The 17810-nt window shown below is 43.6% G+C and overlaps 1 protein-coding gene across 1 annotated transcript in view; it reads right to left on the bottom strand.

Annotated features, from left to right (window-relative positions):
• Window positions 1-17810, bottom strand: part of Sar1b (secretion associated Ras related GTPase 1B) — a 29878-nt gene that overhangs the window by 9865 nt on the left and 2203 nt on the right. The window contains exons 2-3 of the mRNA XM_021212800.2: window positions 5057-5132; window positions 2821-2940 (exon numbers count right to left, since the gene is read on the bottom strand). Of these exons, the coding sequence (XP_021068459.1) occupies window positions 2821-2940; window positions 5057-5114 (178 nt within the window). The 5' untranslated portion in view covers window positions 5115-5132. The remainder of the gene's footprint in view (window positions 1-2820; window positions 2941-5056; window positions 5133-17810) is intronic.

The raw sequence follows: 17810 nt of genomic DNA, 5'->3' as shown, positions 1-17810 counted from the left end.
AAAAAAAAAAAAAAGGATCAGCAAGATAGTTCGCCAGATAAAGGCACTTGCCACCACCAAGCCCAGTGATCTAGACTTGATCCCTAGAACCCCGGGCACAGGAAAGACCCGATGCCCACAACTGTTTGCTCGCCCCCATCTGAGCGCAGCATGTATTGCCTTGGACTAAATCAGTATAATGAAAGAAACAAAGAAGAATATTACAGCCTTAGCTTTTTGAGACGGTTCTTATGCAACCCAGGGTGGTCTTGAACTTGCTGTGAAGCAGATTAGAGGCATGGTCCAGTATGCTCAGTTTATGCAGATTATGCACAGCTTTACAAAGGCTAGGCAGATATTCTACCACCTAGACCACATCCACAGCCCACCACACTGGCTCAATGTCCCTATCAATCAATCCTACCATCCTTGTCACTTCTGAGTCTGTTCCTTCTGATTATGGGTCTCACTTATCTACTTTTTGCATGTCTTACTAATTTTACATTGCAAAATTATAATATATACTAAATTTTACTGTATTTTTAAAAGTTCATTGTAGTGGGATTTTTCTTACTGCAGATGTGGTTCTTTGGGGAGGTCTACTCCATGCAAGCACAAACAAGTACTCTCCATGCTAACTTCGGGAGTGATTTCCTCCCATTCTCTTTCGTCCAGTACTGTGGCTGCAAGTTCTAGCCTCCCATCTCTATTCTCCTTTTCCTCAGCTGACTGCACTGGCTGGCTTTTCTCTCACACCTGAGTTCAAAACCACCTTCTGGCACAAAGCCAGAATATAGAAGAGTCTGTTTCATTCTCTTAGGAAGTGCGGTCTGCGCCAGGACTGCATGATTAGGTTGTCTGAGGTGGGAAGATCCATCCTAAGTACAGGTTGTATTTCATGCTCAGTGCTTGCAAACACCTGTGCATGCATATTTCTGTCTAGTTACTTAGTGTGTAGTAGGAAAGACTTTCAGACCCTGTGGTCTTCCCTCATGGCCTATGGAGAAGTTTGCCATAATCACAACAAAAATTTGCACGTAAAACTACACGGTACCAGAGCACTAATTTTGTTAAGGAACTCTAAGCTGACTGAGGTAGCACACACACATCTCTAGTAGACTGGGAAGCTAGGGAGATGAAGGATGGTGAGTCTGAAATTAACCTGGGCTACACTCAAGACCCTATCTCAAAAACTAAAGGAAGAATTATACACAGTGTTTTAAGTAAATGAAATACTCAACAGGGTCTGTGTTCAAAGTCTCTGCAATAAGGAAAGGGCAGTGCTTGGCTATGCTGCCTACACACTCACATGGTTACATCCTGTACACACTCTATTGAATTAATTTAGGAGACTGCCAGTGTCTCAGACTATCTCCTCTCCCTTGCCCACCAGCCCTCACCTAGACGTCACCTCTAGAAGCAGCTCAAGTCTATCACCACAGACTCTTCCGGCTCATTCTAAAACAATCATGTGACTTCCTGTTGGTCACTCCCTCCTGGAATGTGTCATGACTGAGGTCTATGTCATTCCATATTTTGAGACAGAGTTTTTGTGTCCTGGCTCAAGCCTATGACGACTAGCCTCTGCCTCCCAAGCACTGGCCCACAGGAGTGCGTGCCTGGCTTCCAGTCCTTTCTTGCAGCTCTGGCTGCTTCCCCTCTCTTTCCTGCACAGGGCTTCTGGTAAATACATATTCTCACTTTTCCACATAAACACCTAATAACTGAATTGCCAGATCAAAAGACAGACGGTTGTTACGTTTTCTACATATGCTTTAAATGGAAAAATGTAAGTTAGAGTGAATGTGAGATGCAAGATAGCTGGGACAGCACCTGCTCTGTGCCCTGCAGGTTCCTATGTCTAGATCCAAATATGACATACAACAGGTCATATTCAGCAAGAAATAGTCATGGAACCCCCCCCCCCCAAAAAAAAAAGGAAAAAGAAAAAAAAAGTTGGGTATGGTGGCGCACGCCTTTAGTCCCAGCACTTGGGAGGCAGAGGCAGGTGGATTTCTGAGTTTGAGACCAGCCTGGTCTACAGAGTGAGTTCCAGGACAGCCAGTTCTACACTGAGAAACCCTGTCTTGAAAAAAAAAGAAAAGAAAGGAAAGGAAAAAAGAAAGAAAGAAAAAAGAAATATCTGTGGGATAAGTGAAGGGGTCAGTCCCAGCCAAGAGAAGGAAAACTCCCGATAACCTCTTCTAATTCCGCCATGCTACCCCTCCCTTTTTAAAAGAAGAACCGAGTTCTCATAAAATATTATTTATTTTTATTTTATGTATGTATTAGTGCAGGTGTGTGCATGCCACAGGCACATGTGTACACCAGAAGGGAACATGTTTTCTTTTCTATTTTCTGAGGTGGGATGTGTCACCATGGAGCCCCGGCTGACACAGAAATTTGCTATGAAGTCCAAGGTGCCCTTGAATGCACAGATCCACTGCCTTTCCTTCCAACTCCTGGGGTTAAAGGTGTGTGCCATCACGCACATCCTTCAACTGACTTATTTCTAAGCTGTTATCTGCCTGGTTTATAATCTTTTCACTGTGACATTACATATAAAAATGAACCTTCGGTTTCTCTCTGCTCCCGGCTCTGTCGTGTCTTACTCTATAGCATAGGCTGGGCTCATGGTATAGCTAAGTGCAGGGATAGAAAGGTCTGAGCATTGCTTCTAGATCTTAATTTGTGCTCTGGGAACCAGGTCAGTTACTATTTACCCAGCTATTTTAGGAACAGGATAAATAATCTCATACCTTGGCCATCAAAAGTCCCAAGTCAAAACACTTTGAGGCAGGAGCTATGACTCAGCATCACTCACAGGGAAGAAACACTTACTGGGATGTAGTGTTGGGACATGCTGGCCGAGCCTGTCATCTTTCAGCATGTGTAGCAACGTTGTTTTCCCGGCATTATCCAACCCAAGGAATACCAGTTTACCAGTCTTTTTATACAATCCTGTAGAATAAGAGCTATAGTCAGTCAGAGTGACATCAGACATGGAACATGAAAATTACTTTATATTTGACATGACTTAAAGTTACACATAGTTATTGTTTAGATGCTTGAAATACAACTTGAGAATTCTAGAACTCCTAAGTACCCCTCTTTAATGTCTATGCTTAAATCTATATTAAAACCCGAATAGACCCAACTTTACCACACCAGCAATCCCAAAGGTGAGAGATAAAGGCAGCAGAACCAGAAAGTCAAGGCAATTCTTAGCTCTACAGCAGGTTTAAGGCCAGCCTGGCCTACATGAGACCCTGTCTCAAAAACTAAAAGCCAGGTCAAGTATGGTAGTGCATGCCTGTAATCCCAGCTCTTGGGAGGCTGAGGAAGGCAGTTCCAGGGCAGCCAGAGCTATGTTGAGAGACTGTTTAAAAACAAACAAACAAATACAAACACAAAAACAACAAAATAGGGGCTGGAGAGCTGGCTCAGCAGTTAAGAACACTGGCTACTCTACCACAGGACCCAGGTTCAATCACTTCCCAGCACCCGCATGGCAGCTCACTATTGTCTGTAACTCCAGTTACAGGGGATCCGACACTCTCATACAGATATGCATGCAGGCAAAATACCAATGCATATAAAATAAAAAATAAATTATAAAAATACTAAATGTAAAAAACAAGCAAAACCCATCAATAAACAATACTCAGTTGTAACTCGGCCTCAATAAGTACATTTGCATAAGTAAGCTTGGCTTCCTAGGCCTGGCTTTAAGTTTTCTGATCTTGTCTTTGTTTTTGTTTGGCAGTGCTACTACCCCCAGGTTAGCACAGGCAAGTGCTTTCTATTCTCACTACACCCCAGTCCTCTTTTTGCTTTTTATTGTAAGACAGGATCTCACCAAATTGCCCAATTTGGCTTGGAATCAATTCATTCTGTTGTTAAGTCTAACTTTTAATTTGTGATTCCCCTGCCTCAGTCTCCTGAGTAGTTGGACTGAGTAGTCTGTACTACCAAGTAAGGCCCAGCTTTTATTTTCAGGTTTTATTTTATTGTACTTCATGTGTATGGCTGTTCTGCGTGCAGTGTAGTGCCTGAGGTATCGGCACACATAGGTAACGGGTCCCCTAAAACTGGAGTAACAGGTAGATACATGAGCTGCTGTGTGGGTGCTGGGAGTTGAGCCCAGGTCCTCTGGAAGGGCAGACAGCTGATACCTTTAACCACTGAGCCATCTCCTCATCCCTCATTTTCAGTTTTAAAAGAACAACTTAAAATCTACACATTATCCAAGCATGGCAACATACATCTGTAATCCAGCATTCACTGGTGAGATAGAGGCAGGGACCATGCCAGTTCCAGGCCAGCTGGGCTCCATAGCCATTCCTGTCATCGTATGTACTTAGGAGGCAGAGGCAGGAAGAACATGAGTTCCAAGCCAGCCCGAGAAATTAATTGTGTCCCCATTACAAAACAAGTGTTAAAATAGGGCTGTGGATATAGTTCAGTGGTACTTGCCTTCCATAATGACTCGGCTAGTATATGCAAGGCCTGGGTCATATCCCCAGTGGAATCCAGACACACAGACAAGTGCATCGATGTATCTGTGATCACAAAGGTCCACCTGCCTCTATCTCCCCAGTGCTGGAACTAAAGGTATATACCACTACCTCCTGAGCACTCAAAGTTATTTTTTATATGATTAATTTATTTCTATCTATGGAAAACATAATTTTTTCACTTTTCATGTGGTCTAGTTTCTTGAAGAGACAATGTTGGTTACTGTGTGGTGTCTTTCTAGTGTGGTGTATAGGCATTACCTTCAGTTGAGAAAGGCTTCACCTCTCCATACAGCAGACATGCTGACCAGAACCAAACTTAGTTCCTAATTATTCGAGGTCCCAGATCACAGCTTCAGCCTCGTGAGGGCTGAGGTACAGGTGTGCTCTCCCCACACCTGGCCTAAGAGTACGTGATTTCAAGGGGTGAGTCACTTGGGTGTATTTCATAATCTCAAAGCTCACTTTCTTAACCACAGGCTTATATAAAGGTGCTCTCTACAAACAAGTGCATTAACAGGGTCAAATGCAAAAGCTACAAAGAGCAAAGCCAAAGTTACCTAGAAACTGCAGCACACTGCTGAAACCACTGTAAATCCAGTCAAATATGAAGGACATATCCAGATCTTACAGGGTCTGAAAAACAAGGTTTAGTTAGACTTAACAGTCAGCATGGCCAACATACACAGGATACTGACAGATGTTAAACAAGTCTGCGTAATCTTCTAACATTATGTAAGTGTTAGGAAACTATAATGCAGGGCTGGTGAGAGGGCTCAGTGCACACAGACGCCTGGGGCCAAGCCTGATATGCTCAGTTCAGCCCATGGGACCCACATGGTAAGAGAGGACCAACTCACAGGTTGCCCTCTGACCTCTATACATACACTGTGGTGCACATAAACATATGCATGCGCGCATACCTAAACAACAACAAATCCCTGTTACCCAGGCTGACAGAACCACATCTATGCTTATGCATAAATCTCAAAATGCCACTAAACTTCAGGCAGTGACTATTCTTTGTCCACGGAAGGAACAAAATGAATGACAACAACCAGGGATAGGAAAAAAAAAATTAAGAGCCATGTGTGATGGCCAACAACTCTAATCCCAGGACTCAGGACAGAGGTGGATCACTGCAGTTGAGGCTGGACTGGTGAACATAGCAGTTGTAGGCCAGCCACAGCTATATGGTGAGATCTATCTCTAAAAAGGGTAAAGGGGGGAAAAAGAGTAAAGGAAATAAACTAAGCTGCAGTATAAACTGGCATAAAAACTCAAAACTATGTTAGAGCCAAGCTTGGTGGCACACTGGGAAGCTCAGGCAGGAGGATTATGAATTCAAGGCCAACTTAGACCATCAGGTAAACTGTAAGACTGAATCTCAAAAAAGGAAAATTGGAGGGCTGGAAAGATGGGTCAGTGGTTAAGGGGACCCTGAGTTCAGTTGGCAGTGCCCATGTTGAGTGGCTAAGAACTACTCCAGCTCCAGGGTTTCCAATGATCTCTTCTGCCTCTGAGGGTATTGGCTTCTCTCTCTCTCTCTCTCTCTCTCTCTCTCTCTCTCTCTCTCTCTCTCTCTCTCTCTCTCTCTCTCTCTCTCTCTCTCTCTCTCTCTCTCTCTCTCTCTCTCTTTCTCTCTCTCTCCTTTTCCTCCCTCCCTCTCCTCCCCTCTCACACACAAAATCCTTAAAGATTTAAAAAGACAAATTTTAGAAACAATCTGTGCTAAATATTAGATATGAGCTATTTATCAAATCCTTGTTGTAAGAGCTAGGGATTGGGGAAAAAGAACAGGGAGAAAAGAAAAAAAAAAAAAAAAGATGTTAAGTTTCCATTCCTGATATCTAAGGAGGTTAAAAAGCAGAAGGGTCAAGAATTTACGGTCATCCTTGAATGCACAGTTCAAGGCCAGCCTGGGCTAAGGGTGACTCTGTTTCAATAACAACAAAAAGTAACAATAATCAGTAAGGCCAAGTGTGGTGGTGCAAGCCTTTAATCCCAGGCAGGCAGATCTCTTGAGTTAGGGGCCAGTCTTGTCTGTTTACTGAGTTCCAGACTAGGCAAAGCTATATAATAATTGGAGTTTCCAAACTAGACTTGGTGGTACAAGTCTGTAAGTCCAGGTACTCAGGAGGCTGAGGCAGGATGATCTCCACATTCAAGTCTTGCCTGGACTACACTATATGCTCCAAACCAAGAGCTTGGCATATTTAGCAAGTCAGTGTCTCAAAAAGAAATAAAAAACCTGGGATCAGGGGGCTGGTGAGATGGCTCAGCGGTTAAGAGTATTGACTGCTCTTCCAAAGGTCATGAGTTCAAATCCCAGCATGGTGGCTCACAACCATCTGTAATGGGATCTGATGCCCTCTTCTGGTGTGTCTGAAGACAGCTACAGTGTACTTAGATATAATAATAAATAAATCTTTAAAAACAAAAACAACAACAACAAAAACCTGGGATCAGATGTGATGGCAGTTAGATTGTAGAGGCAGAAGAAGAAGAGTTCAAGGCCAGGCTCAGTGATACAGCGTAGGCTTTCTGAGACCACCTCAACAATAAAAACAAATGAGCCTATCTCATCTCTAATCACCCACCCTGCCCCTGCAAAAAGCTATGTGCCTGGGCTGCTGAGATGGCTAGATGGATAAAGACACCTGCTGTCAAGCCAGACGGTCTGAGTTCAGTTCCTGGACTCCACCCTGAAAACTATCTTCTGACCTCTAAGAGGAGACCATGGCATGTGTGCGTGCACCTCTCCACGGTAAAAAAAAAAAAAAAAGAAAAGAAAGTTAGGACTGGAGAGATGACTCAGTGTTTAAGAACACCGACTGCTCTTCCAGAGGTCCTGAGTTCAATTCCCAGCAACCACATAGCGGTTCACAACCATCTGTAATGGGATCTGATGCCCTCTTCTGGTGTGTCTGAAGACAGCTACAGTGTACTCATAAATAAATTAAAAGAAGAAGAAGAAGAAGAAGAAGAAGAAGAAGAAGAAGAAGAAGAAGAAGAAGAAGAAGAAGAAGAAGAAGAAGCAGCAGAAGCAGCAGAAGCAGCAGCAGCAGCAGCAGCAAGTTGGGTCCTAGCCAGCTGCCTAAACTTAAAAACAAACAAACAAACAAATAAATAAAAGTTAAAAAAAAACTTAGTGTAAAGAGCTTGTCTAACACATGTCAACTTTTTGAGACAGGGCTGGCTTCTGTGTAGCCAAGGAGGGCCTTGGATTTCCAGTCCCCAGCTTCCTTCTCCCCAGAGCTAAGATGCCTGGCATGTGCCTTCATACAGAGCTCCTCTTCACAGGACAGTCAGCTCTAGGTGATACATTTGAGGTATGTTATCTTTCTGAATTTTTCAACATTTAATCATTACCACATGTTAAACAAACCTTTTAAATCATAGTAGAAAACAGAATACAATTCAGTATTTATGTAACATGGCTTGGCAAACTAATGGGGTAAAAGAAATCAAGACAGAAAGTTTCTTGAGAGAAGATCATAGACGCAGAAATGCATTTCACAGGTCAACAAAGTTAACTTTCTGGATGTGAACCCTGGGTCGTGTCCAACTTTGGGAAGGCTGTGCTCTTGGTCATTCTTTAGATAAATCCTGTTTGCTTTTTAATCATCTCTGCAGTAGGCTATCAAATTGACATGAGTGGCTAAAAAGGGTAAGCAGCTAAGTGGCCCTTGTGCCCACCCCACCTTAGAGTGTGAAAAGGGAGCAAACCCACCTGCAGCTTGTATGAGCCCAGCTCTGATTTCTGAGACTCTAAGTCTCGGCAATGGACTCTCCCTTCTCTTCTTCCCTTTCTAGAACTAGTCTGAGAGGGCTTGAGTGGTGGGTGTCAAACCAGGGTCTCATGCTTGCTGGACAATGATCACCCACTGAGCTTCATCCCAAGCTGTTGCAGGATATTGATCACACTGTGGACACCCCCCACCACCAAGTTGTGTTATTTACTAGAAAAACCTGGTTTTAGTTGAGGTGGGGCTCAGCCTTAGCTCACACCTTTAATCCAAGAGCTTTCTGCTTGAATATTGTAAACAGTCAACCATAGGTCAAAAGGCTGAGCAAGCAACCAGTTGCCAGGAAGTGAACACAGGATTATTAAGGGGAAAAGAAAACACAGTGAAAGTAAGAGGAAGTCAGGAGGTCGGCTAGAGAACTGACCAGGAAGTAGAGTTTGTTGGAAGGTTTTGTGAGATGTCATGAGAGAGGGGCACTCCTGGTGGGACATCAGCTGGGAAGGTCATCTGGATTCTTTCTTTCACCCCAGCATATGGCTCTCAAGTTTTCATTGGTAAAATCGAATGATTGAGATTTTGCTAAAAACCCACACCTAACCCTTTAGATTAATTTGGGGCAGGGAGCTGGGTCTCACTAAATTCCTCAAGCTGCTTCCAACTCACAATCCTGCCTCAGCCTCCTGCGTATCTGGTATGTTTTTACCTAGCTCAAAATTTTTCTGTTTTTGTTTTTGTTTTTGTTGTTGCTGTTGGTGGTGGTAGTGGTGTTGGTATGTGTGTGTGTGCACGCATACACGTGCATGTGAGTTTTTTTTTTTTTTTTTTTTTTCTGAGACAAGGTTTCTCTATGTAGTTCTGACTGTCCTGGAACTCACTTTGTAGACCAGGCTATACTTGAAGTCATAGACCTGCCCAACTCTTTCTCCCAAGCCCTGAGTGGGATTAAATTTGCCACCACCACTGGTACTTCCTGGCCAAATTTTGTTTTTATAGCCCAAGAATTCCAATTTGGAATCAAACACATGGAAAATCTATGGGTGTGTCAGTAACAAGAATGAGAGCCTTGAGCAGGATGCTTTTCATGAATTCTAGCACTTGGTGGGGATGAAGCAGGATTTTGAGTTTAATGACAACTAGGCCTGCACAGACTATTCCAGGCCAGCCTGGTTACACAGTGAGACCCTGCTCAAAAATATTCCTTCCCTTCAAAGCTACACATCCTCCTACCATTACTCTCTGGACGACAGGGACAGTGAAATGTGTAAGGGCTGAGGGTGCACAAGGTACACATAGTATGCACAAAGCTCTGGGTTCAAGATCCAGCACCAAAAACCATACCAAAATATGGAGAGAAATTGTTACTTAGTGCAACCTAGCTACACAAATGCAATTCAGACAAAAACTACTAGAACTTTATGTGTTAGAGATTTACTGCTGTGAATAGACAACATGACCAAGGCAACCCTTATAAGGACAACATTTAATTGGGGTTGGCTTATAGGTTCAGAAGTTCAGTCCATCATCATCAAGGTGGGAGCAGGGCAGCATCTAGGCAGGCATGATGCAGACAGAGCTGAGAGTTCTACATCTTCATCTGAGAAGACTCACTTTCAGGCAGTTAGACAGAGGCTCTTAAAGCCCATACCTACATGATATGCTTCTTCCAACAAGGCCACACCTACTCCAACAAGGCCATACCTCCAATAGTGCCACTCCCTGGGCCAAGCACATTCAAACCACCACATTCTAAAACACAGGTTCTCACCTATAATCCCAGCACTTAAGCTAAACAACAGGCTTGGGGAGATGGCTCATCAGTTAAGAGCATTGCTTGCTCTTGCAGAGGATCTCTTTTCAGTTCCCAGCATCCACAGGAAAGCTCACAACCACCCAGAACTCCAGTTCCAAGGTATCTGACCCCAGATCTCTGAGGGCACCAGGCACACATGTGGTACACATGTGCAAAATACTCATCTACATAAAAAATAAACTAAATCTAAAAGAAGGAGGAGGATTGTTGTGAGTTCAAGGCCAGTCTTGGCCACATAGTAAGTAACAGGTCACCCTGGACTCCAGGGGTTTTGTAGCTCATACCTGTACCCTCATAGTTTGGGAAATGGAGGCAGGAGGACCAGAAGTTCAAGATCATTCTTGGTTATATAGCTAATTTAAGGCCAGCCCAGGCTACACAAGATTTGTCTTAAAACAACAACAGATGGTGATAGAGAAAGCACGTGCCTTGCCTCAGCACGGGTCTTGACTCAGCACAGGCATCCAATCAGCCAGAGTCTGCAGAGTGCCAACAAATGCAGTTCAACTTTGCAATGTAAGGTGGACCAATGCATGTATGTTGTTAGCAAAGAATCCTTCATCACATTCTTTCCACGTGTTTGCTTTAGCAGAACGTCCTCTCTCCTGTGCCTGCTTCAGGGAAACGTTCCTTCACGAGTCTGCCTTAGTCTTTCACCTGTGTCCACTTCAGGAAAACACTCCTTCACGTGTTTGCCCCAGGAAAACACCATCCAACACAACTGATTCTCCAAAGAACCGTTAAGTTTCTGCCTCCGGTCTATGGGCAGAAGCCTGTATTCCTAGTTATTTCAGAGGTTGAGGCAAGAGAATCTTAAGTTCAAGGTTTGTCTGAACTGCTGAGTATACAGTTTAAGGGCAGCTTAGGAAATTTAGTGGGACCAGTCTCAAAACCAGCAAAAGGGGGGTTCTGGATATAGCCTAGTGGTGAGGAGCTTAAAAGGCTTAGGGGGGTCCTATGTATAACTCCCAGAATAAAAATAAATAAGTAACCTGGTTATTTTTTATTTTTTTTTAAAGATTTATTTATTGTTATATGTAAGTACACTGTATTTGTCTTCAGACACACCAGAAGAGGGCATCGGATCTCATTGAGGATGGTTGTGAGCCACCATGTGGTTGCTGGGATTTGAACTCAGGACCTTTGGAAGAGCAGTCAGTGCTCTTACTCACTGAGCCATTTCACCAGCCCAAGTAACCTGTTTAAATCATTACCCTTTAGCCTGTAGTGCTTAGGATTGAATCCTAGCCTTAGACACACTAGACAAGCACTCCATCATTGAGCCACATCAGTGATTTTTATTGTTTGTTTAAATCGCAGCTCACATTCAGTTAAGCCACAGTCCTATCCAGGGCTTGCAGTATAGTCTGTCTGCCCCCATAGAAGCCTCCTGGTTAAGAAATTTGTGTTGCTCAGCAGAATGATAGATGCCTGTAGTCCCCCAAATAAAAAGCCACATTCTAAACTACAAAGTATCATTTTAAAATCTGTCCCCACTCCCATATGCTGCCTCTAGAGCAGCTCTGCCAAACTGCTATCTTGGCAGTGACTTGCTGCACAGCCTGAGAACAGCTATTTGCTGGGGACAGTCTCAGCTTTTACCTGTTACTTCAGTATAACAATTGATGTGGCAAACTGCCCATTGATTCTATATACCCTATATGATAGATGAAGACCTTCCACAAGTTTCGAGCTGAGAAATAATTCAACCAAATTCCTGGCCTAGTATTCCAGAACTTTCTATACTTATCTCTTGGCTACCTTTCCAAGATTAGCACATATTACTTCCCTTCTTGTAGTTTTTCCTGGGTCAAAGTACTGGCGACCCACACTTTGTCATCAGAATGTCCCTCTAATGTCTGCTTAAAATCCTCCTGCCTCTGATACCCACCACCATGCTATGAATAAGTCATCCTTGGCATGATCTTTTAGGGAAATCAGAGGTGGACCATGGAATGCAGGAAGGCCAGAAGAACCAGAGGAGTGAGTAGTCAAAAAGGAAAGACCTTAGTGACATCAATGCAGGTGCAGAGGAGCCATGCCGGCTTCAGCTCCACAGAATCAATTACTGACGGCCGGAGAGGCCTTCAATGGAACTGTGTGGTAGGAGGTAAAGCAGAGTCGATACTGGCTCCGATTTAAAGTGTGACTTTGAATGAGATACAAGTTTCTTCTGAAATGCCTGCGGTCATGTGGTAAAGACCAGGTGAGCTAAAATGTGCACACACAAACACAAAACCCACCAGGGAGAAGGCTCAACAGGTAAAAGAGCTGGCCACTAAAGCCTCACATCCAAGTGTGCTCCCCAACACCTGCCAAAAGCCAGATGGTGGCACATATCTGTAATCACAGTAATCCTCTAGCGAGATAGGAGACAGAGACAGGAAATTTCCTAGAAGTTTGGGGGGAGAGGGCAGGTATCCTGGAGTGGAGTACACAGCACAGCAGCAGAAACAAGAAAGACCCTGCTTCAACAAGGTGGAAGGTGACTTGCCAAATGCATTCTCTGACCTTCATGCAAACCAAGCCTACCTATCTGCATACAGTGCTAAGCTGGATGCTATTATTATTGAGCCATGAATGTAGAACAGAGGCTAAAGGATAGAGGGACAGTGAGATCCTCTTCCCCTTTCCAAAGGTTTGAACCCAGGCTGGGATTGGCTCAGTGGTTAAAGTGGCTGTGCTCTTGCAGAGGACCCAGCTTTGATTCCCAATACCCACATAGTGGCTCACACTCATCTGCAACTGCAGTCCCAGGGGAGCTGATGCCCTCTTCTTAAATCTACAGGCACATGGTACATATAACATAAATATAGGCAAAACAGTGGTATATATAAAATAAATTTAAAGGTTTAAAAGTAAAATAGATATTTTTTCAAAGATTTATTTTAATATATATATGAGTACACTACAGCTATCTTTTTAAAAATTTATTTATTTATTTTATGTATGTGAGTACATTGTTGTTGTCTTCAGACACAGCAGAAGAGGGCATTGGATCCCATTACAGATGGTTATGAGCCACCATGTGGTTGCTGGGAATTGAACTCAGGACCTCTGGAAGAGTAGTCAGTGCTCTTAACTGTTGAGCCATCTCCAGCCCCCAAATAGATTTAAAAAAAAAAAAAAAAGTTTGAAATGGATGTGGTAGAATACTTCTATAAGTCCCAGCACTGAGGAGTCTGAGGTAGAGGTCCTAGGCCAGCCTGAGCTAGACAGTAGAAGTCTAAATATATAAATACATTTGAAATGGAATGAGAAAAATAAGAATTTCTTCTTCAGGAAGAGTGAGGGTTGGGTATAATAATAAACTGAAAGGTGGGCATGGGATACACACCTTTACTCCCAGCCTAGGGAGGTAGAGGCAGGTGGATCTCTGGGAGATGAAGGCCAGCTTGGTCTACAGAGTAAGGTCCAGGACAGAGAGCTACATAATAGAGAGAAAGAGGGGGAAACGAATCTGATTAGGAGCTTGCACTGAGCGCACCCCTTCCTGTATGAGTCAGAGGAGGGAGGCCAGAGACTCTGACTCCCAAAGATGGAGCCCGTTGGCACACACCTGAAACCCCAGAGTTTAGAAAGCTAAGTTTAGAGACCGACTTTAAGGCCAGCTTGGGCTACACATATATTGAAACCTGTCTCAAAAATAGTGGGAGTGAGGAAATTTTGAAATATATAGGACAGGTATTGTAAAGGTGGATCAAGTTAAATGATTGTTCTAAAGGCTGGGGATGGACCTCGTGGGTACCATGCTTACCAAGACCATGAAAGGAACAGGGTTTGAGCCGTAGCACTGAGTTTATTTATTCATTATTTTTAGTTTTCAAGACTGGGTTTCTCTGTGCAGCCCTGGCTGTCCTGAAACTCACTCTGTAGATCAGGCTGGCCTCAAACTCAGAGATCCACCTGCCTCTTGCTCCCTCGTGGTGAGATTAAAGGTATTTGATATGACCACCAGGCCAGCACTGAGTTTAACAGAAAAAAAAAAAGTTGGAGATCTAACAAATATTTTTCAGCAGTGCCAATCAGCACTAATGTGTTTCCCCTTAACACCCCCACATCACACCCCCACCTTCTGTGATGTTGGGCTTTAGAACATTCAGACTTCCAGGACAGAGAAAAAAGGGCCAACAGGAGAGGGCTCTGAGTGTGACCCTGAAGCTGAGAGAAGCAAAGAGAACACGATGAGAGGCCCTGCAGGGTACGGTGAGAGGCCCTGGTGAGCTGACCCAGTGCAGGCTGAGCAGACAAAGGATCCGTGTAAGAACAGAACTGACCAAAGGCAGGCTTCCACAGAACAGAGCCAACAGAGTCGAGGGAGGGTCTGGGGGAGAGGGTGAAGCTGGCCAGGGTGCATCAGAATAGGAAGAGCAGGGTTCAAAGAAGTTCTGGTCTGGGTGGTGGCAGCACTAAGGTCAGGCATGGAAAGATAAAGAGACATTGGGGTGAAAGGTGCAGGAAGCCAGGGTAGGAGGTGCCGCGTACACAGTGACAGGTCTTAGACTCATCTAAAAGATCAGAGGGCATTACTACACAAAGCAGCACTGAGTCAAGAGACAAAGTCTTCACCGGGATGATGGTGTGTCAGGGTAGCTACAAAAAATGGTGGAGAGTAGAACAGGAAAAGGATTTACCTGCACAAGGGTGCTACCAGTCTATGGTTATAAAATCTAACTCAGAGAAATTACCTACTTACACAGAGAAACACTACTGGAGAAGATATTCATAGTTCTATAAAATTACAATTTACTAAACCCTCAAAACAAGCCAGAAATTACTAAAATAATAATATCTCTTTGTTTCTGTTTTGTTCAAATTGAAGCAAAAATAAAAACATCCAACTAAGAATAAAGCCACTTAGCTACAAACAGACACCTGAGCCCTGGGAACAGGTTACACAACCCAGGAACATATCACAGGGACGTGAAGAGCAAAGGTCACTGACAAGGAAACATCCCACGTCAGCAGATTTATTTATTGCATGAACACCAAACAGGAAAAGACTGTGCAGTCTACTCAGGTAACATGAAAATCAGCGCAGTGAACAGAACTCAGGTTACAAATCACTGCTTAAAACTCTGTCTCGTGGAACTTGCATGGCTAACTCTCCACGTGAAATGCCCATGCAGGCAGATCTTGGGAGCAAGCGGATTAGTGCTGTCAGAGCGGGAGAGGAGTCTGGGCAACTGCTAATGGGAACTGGGCTGCTTTCAGAGGTGAGGAAAAATGTTCTAGAATTAGTGGTGAAGGTTGTGTAACACTGTCTATACTGGGAACACGCTGCATACTATAAAACGGAGAATATTATGGTATGTCAAGTCTAGTTCAACAAAGCTATCATTTGACATAAAAGCAAATTTAAAAACCTTAAATGAACATTTTATGTTTACAAATCATTTATGAGGAAACAGAATCTTTATTCTTGAGGTTTTTTTTTTTCCTTAGACAAGTTACCGTGTAGCTCAGACTTCATTTCCCAAGTGCTAGAGTTATAAGCATGTCACCATGCCCAACTTAATAACTTTTAATATGAAATAAATAAATAGCTTTCTCTGTGGTGGCGCATGCCTTTAATCCCAGCACTCGGGAGGCAGAGGCAGGAGGATTTCTGAGTTTGAGGCCAGCCTGGTCTACAGAGTGAGTTCCAGGACAGCCAGGGCTATACAGAGAAACCCTGTTTCGAAAAAACAAAAACAAAACAACAACAACAAAAAAATAGCATTCTCATTTTAAAATCTACTGACTAATTAGTGTGTGTGTAGGGGGTAGGGGCTCATGTATCATGGCACTGTGTGGAGGTCAGAGGACAGCTTTGTAGGTACTGGGGCTTGAATTCAGGCTACCAGACTCGTGCAGCAAGCACTTTAACCTTGCCAGCCCCGTTTCCATGGTGCATATGAATATATTGTCACTGAGTATCACCAAAACAAGAATTAGGCTAGTATCCTGCAAACACAGGCACAGAAATTTCACTACAAACCAAAAAGTGTGGCACTCACCTGATCACAGCTCTAGGCTAAGGCTGAAGGATTCCTGGTTTGAGACTACCGTGGACTACATCATGATTCTTTTTTTATTTTTATGGAGTCAAGATCTTACTGAGTGGCCTTGGTTGGGCTGGAATTCACTGTGTAGATCAGGCTGCCTTTGAACTCAGAGATCTGCTTTCCCAGTGCTGGAATTAAATGTGTATACCACTACTCTTGGAGTATGGTGTGCTTGTAAGTCCAGCATTTGTTGACATGACAGATCATAGTGAATTAAGACCAGCTTGGACTAATGAGATTCTATCTCCAACAGACAACAATGATGACCAAAAACAGCACAGCAAACATGAGCAAGATACATGAGGATGAAAATGTTAAAATAGGGGCTGGGGAGGCAGTTCAAACGGTAAGACCTCTTGTTCTTGCTGACCCAGGCTCAGTTCCTGTGGCTCTGTGTGGAGGTCAGAGAACAGCTTTGTAGGTACTGGGGCTTGAACTCATCTGTAACTCTAATCCAGGGGATCTGATGGTCAGTTCTGGTCCACAGGCATCAGGCATGCATGCAGTACAAATGCATATATGTAAGCAAAAGACCCATATACATAAATACATACAGGCAAAATACCCATAAAATAGAGCTTTAAAAAAGTCACAATAAAACTCATTATTTTGCATGCTAACTTTAAAAAGAAAAAAGAGGACTGGCAAGATAGCAAGAGCACTGACTGCTCTTCCAAAGGTCCTGAGTTCAATTCCCAGAAACCACAAGGTGGCTCACAACCACCTGTAATGAGATCTGATGCCCTCTTCTGGTGTGTCTGAAGACAGCTACAGTGTACTTATCTATAATAATAAATAAATATTTGGGCCAGAGCAAGCAGGGTTGACCAGAGGGAGCAGAGGTCCTAAAGATTCAATTCCCAACAACCACATGAAGGCTCACAACCATCTGTTCAGCTATAGTGTACCCATATACATAAAATAAAATAAACCTTTTAAAAAAAGAAAAAAAGAAAAAGAAAAAGAAGGACCAGCAAAATGGCAGTGGGTATAGCAACCGTTGACAGACTAGCAGACCGGAGTTTAATCCCTAGGACCCACATAGTCAAAGGACACCACTGACTTCCCCAGGTTGTACTCTGATGTCTACATGGCCAGCATGGCACACACGATCCCTCCCCCACATACAAGACAGAGAGATAGCGTGCTATCTGTAATCTAATTTACCACTAGAAATACAAAGGCCAGGCTGGAGACATAGCTCAGTTAGTAGAGTGCTTGCTTAGCTTGCAGTGCGACAGCACATAAACCAGGCATGGGATAGCACACAGGCCTGTAATCTCAGCACTTGGGAGGTAGACAGGAGATCCAAAGTTCAAGGCCAGCCTGTGCTACCAGGTAAAACTATGCTTGACCAAACTCTGTTGTTGTTGTTTGTTTGTTGACAGGGTCTCACTACGTAGCTGGCCTGGAACTTTCTATGAGCCCCAGCGCAGTCCCTGCCTGAGGGCTGGCACTAAAGGGACACACAATCCCATCTGCTTTGACTATGCGCTGCACACTAAATTTCAGAAGTGTTCTGCTTCACACATTTTACCTAAAACAGCTTATTGGGCAATAATTTACTCCAGCTCAATCCCTAGTACAAATCAATTGTGTGAATTAAACTTTTTTTAAAAGATTTATTTCAGAGACAGGGTTTCTCTGTGTAGCCCTGGCTGTCCTGGAACTCACTCTGTAGACCAGGCTGGCCTCGGACTCAGAAATC

Source organism: Mus pahari, chromosome 14 (assembly GCF_900095145.1).
Source record: "Mus pahari chromosome 14, PAHARI_EIJ_v1.1, whole genome shotgun sequence".
Taxonomy (NCBI): Eukaryota; Metazoa; Chordata; class Mammalia; order Rodentia; family Muridae; genus Mus; species Mus pahari.
Note: the sequence above shows the minus strand (reverse complement) of the source record. Positions and strands in the feature narration are given on the sequence as shown.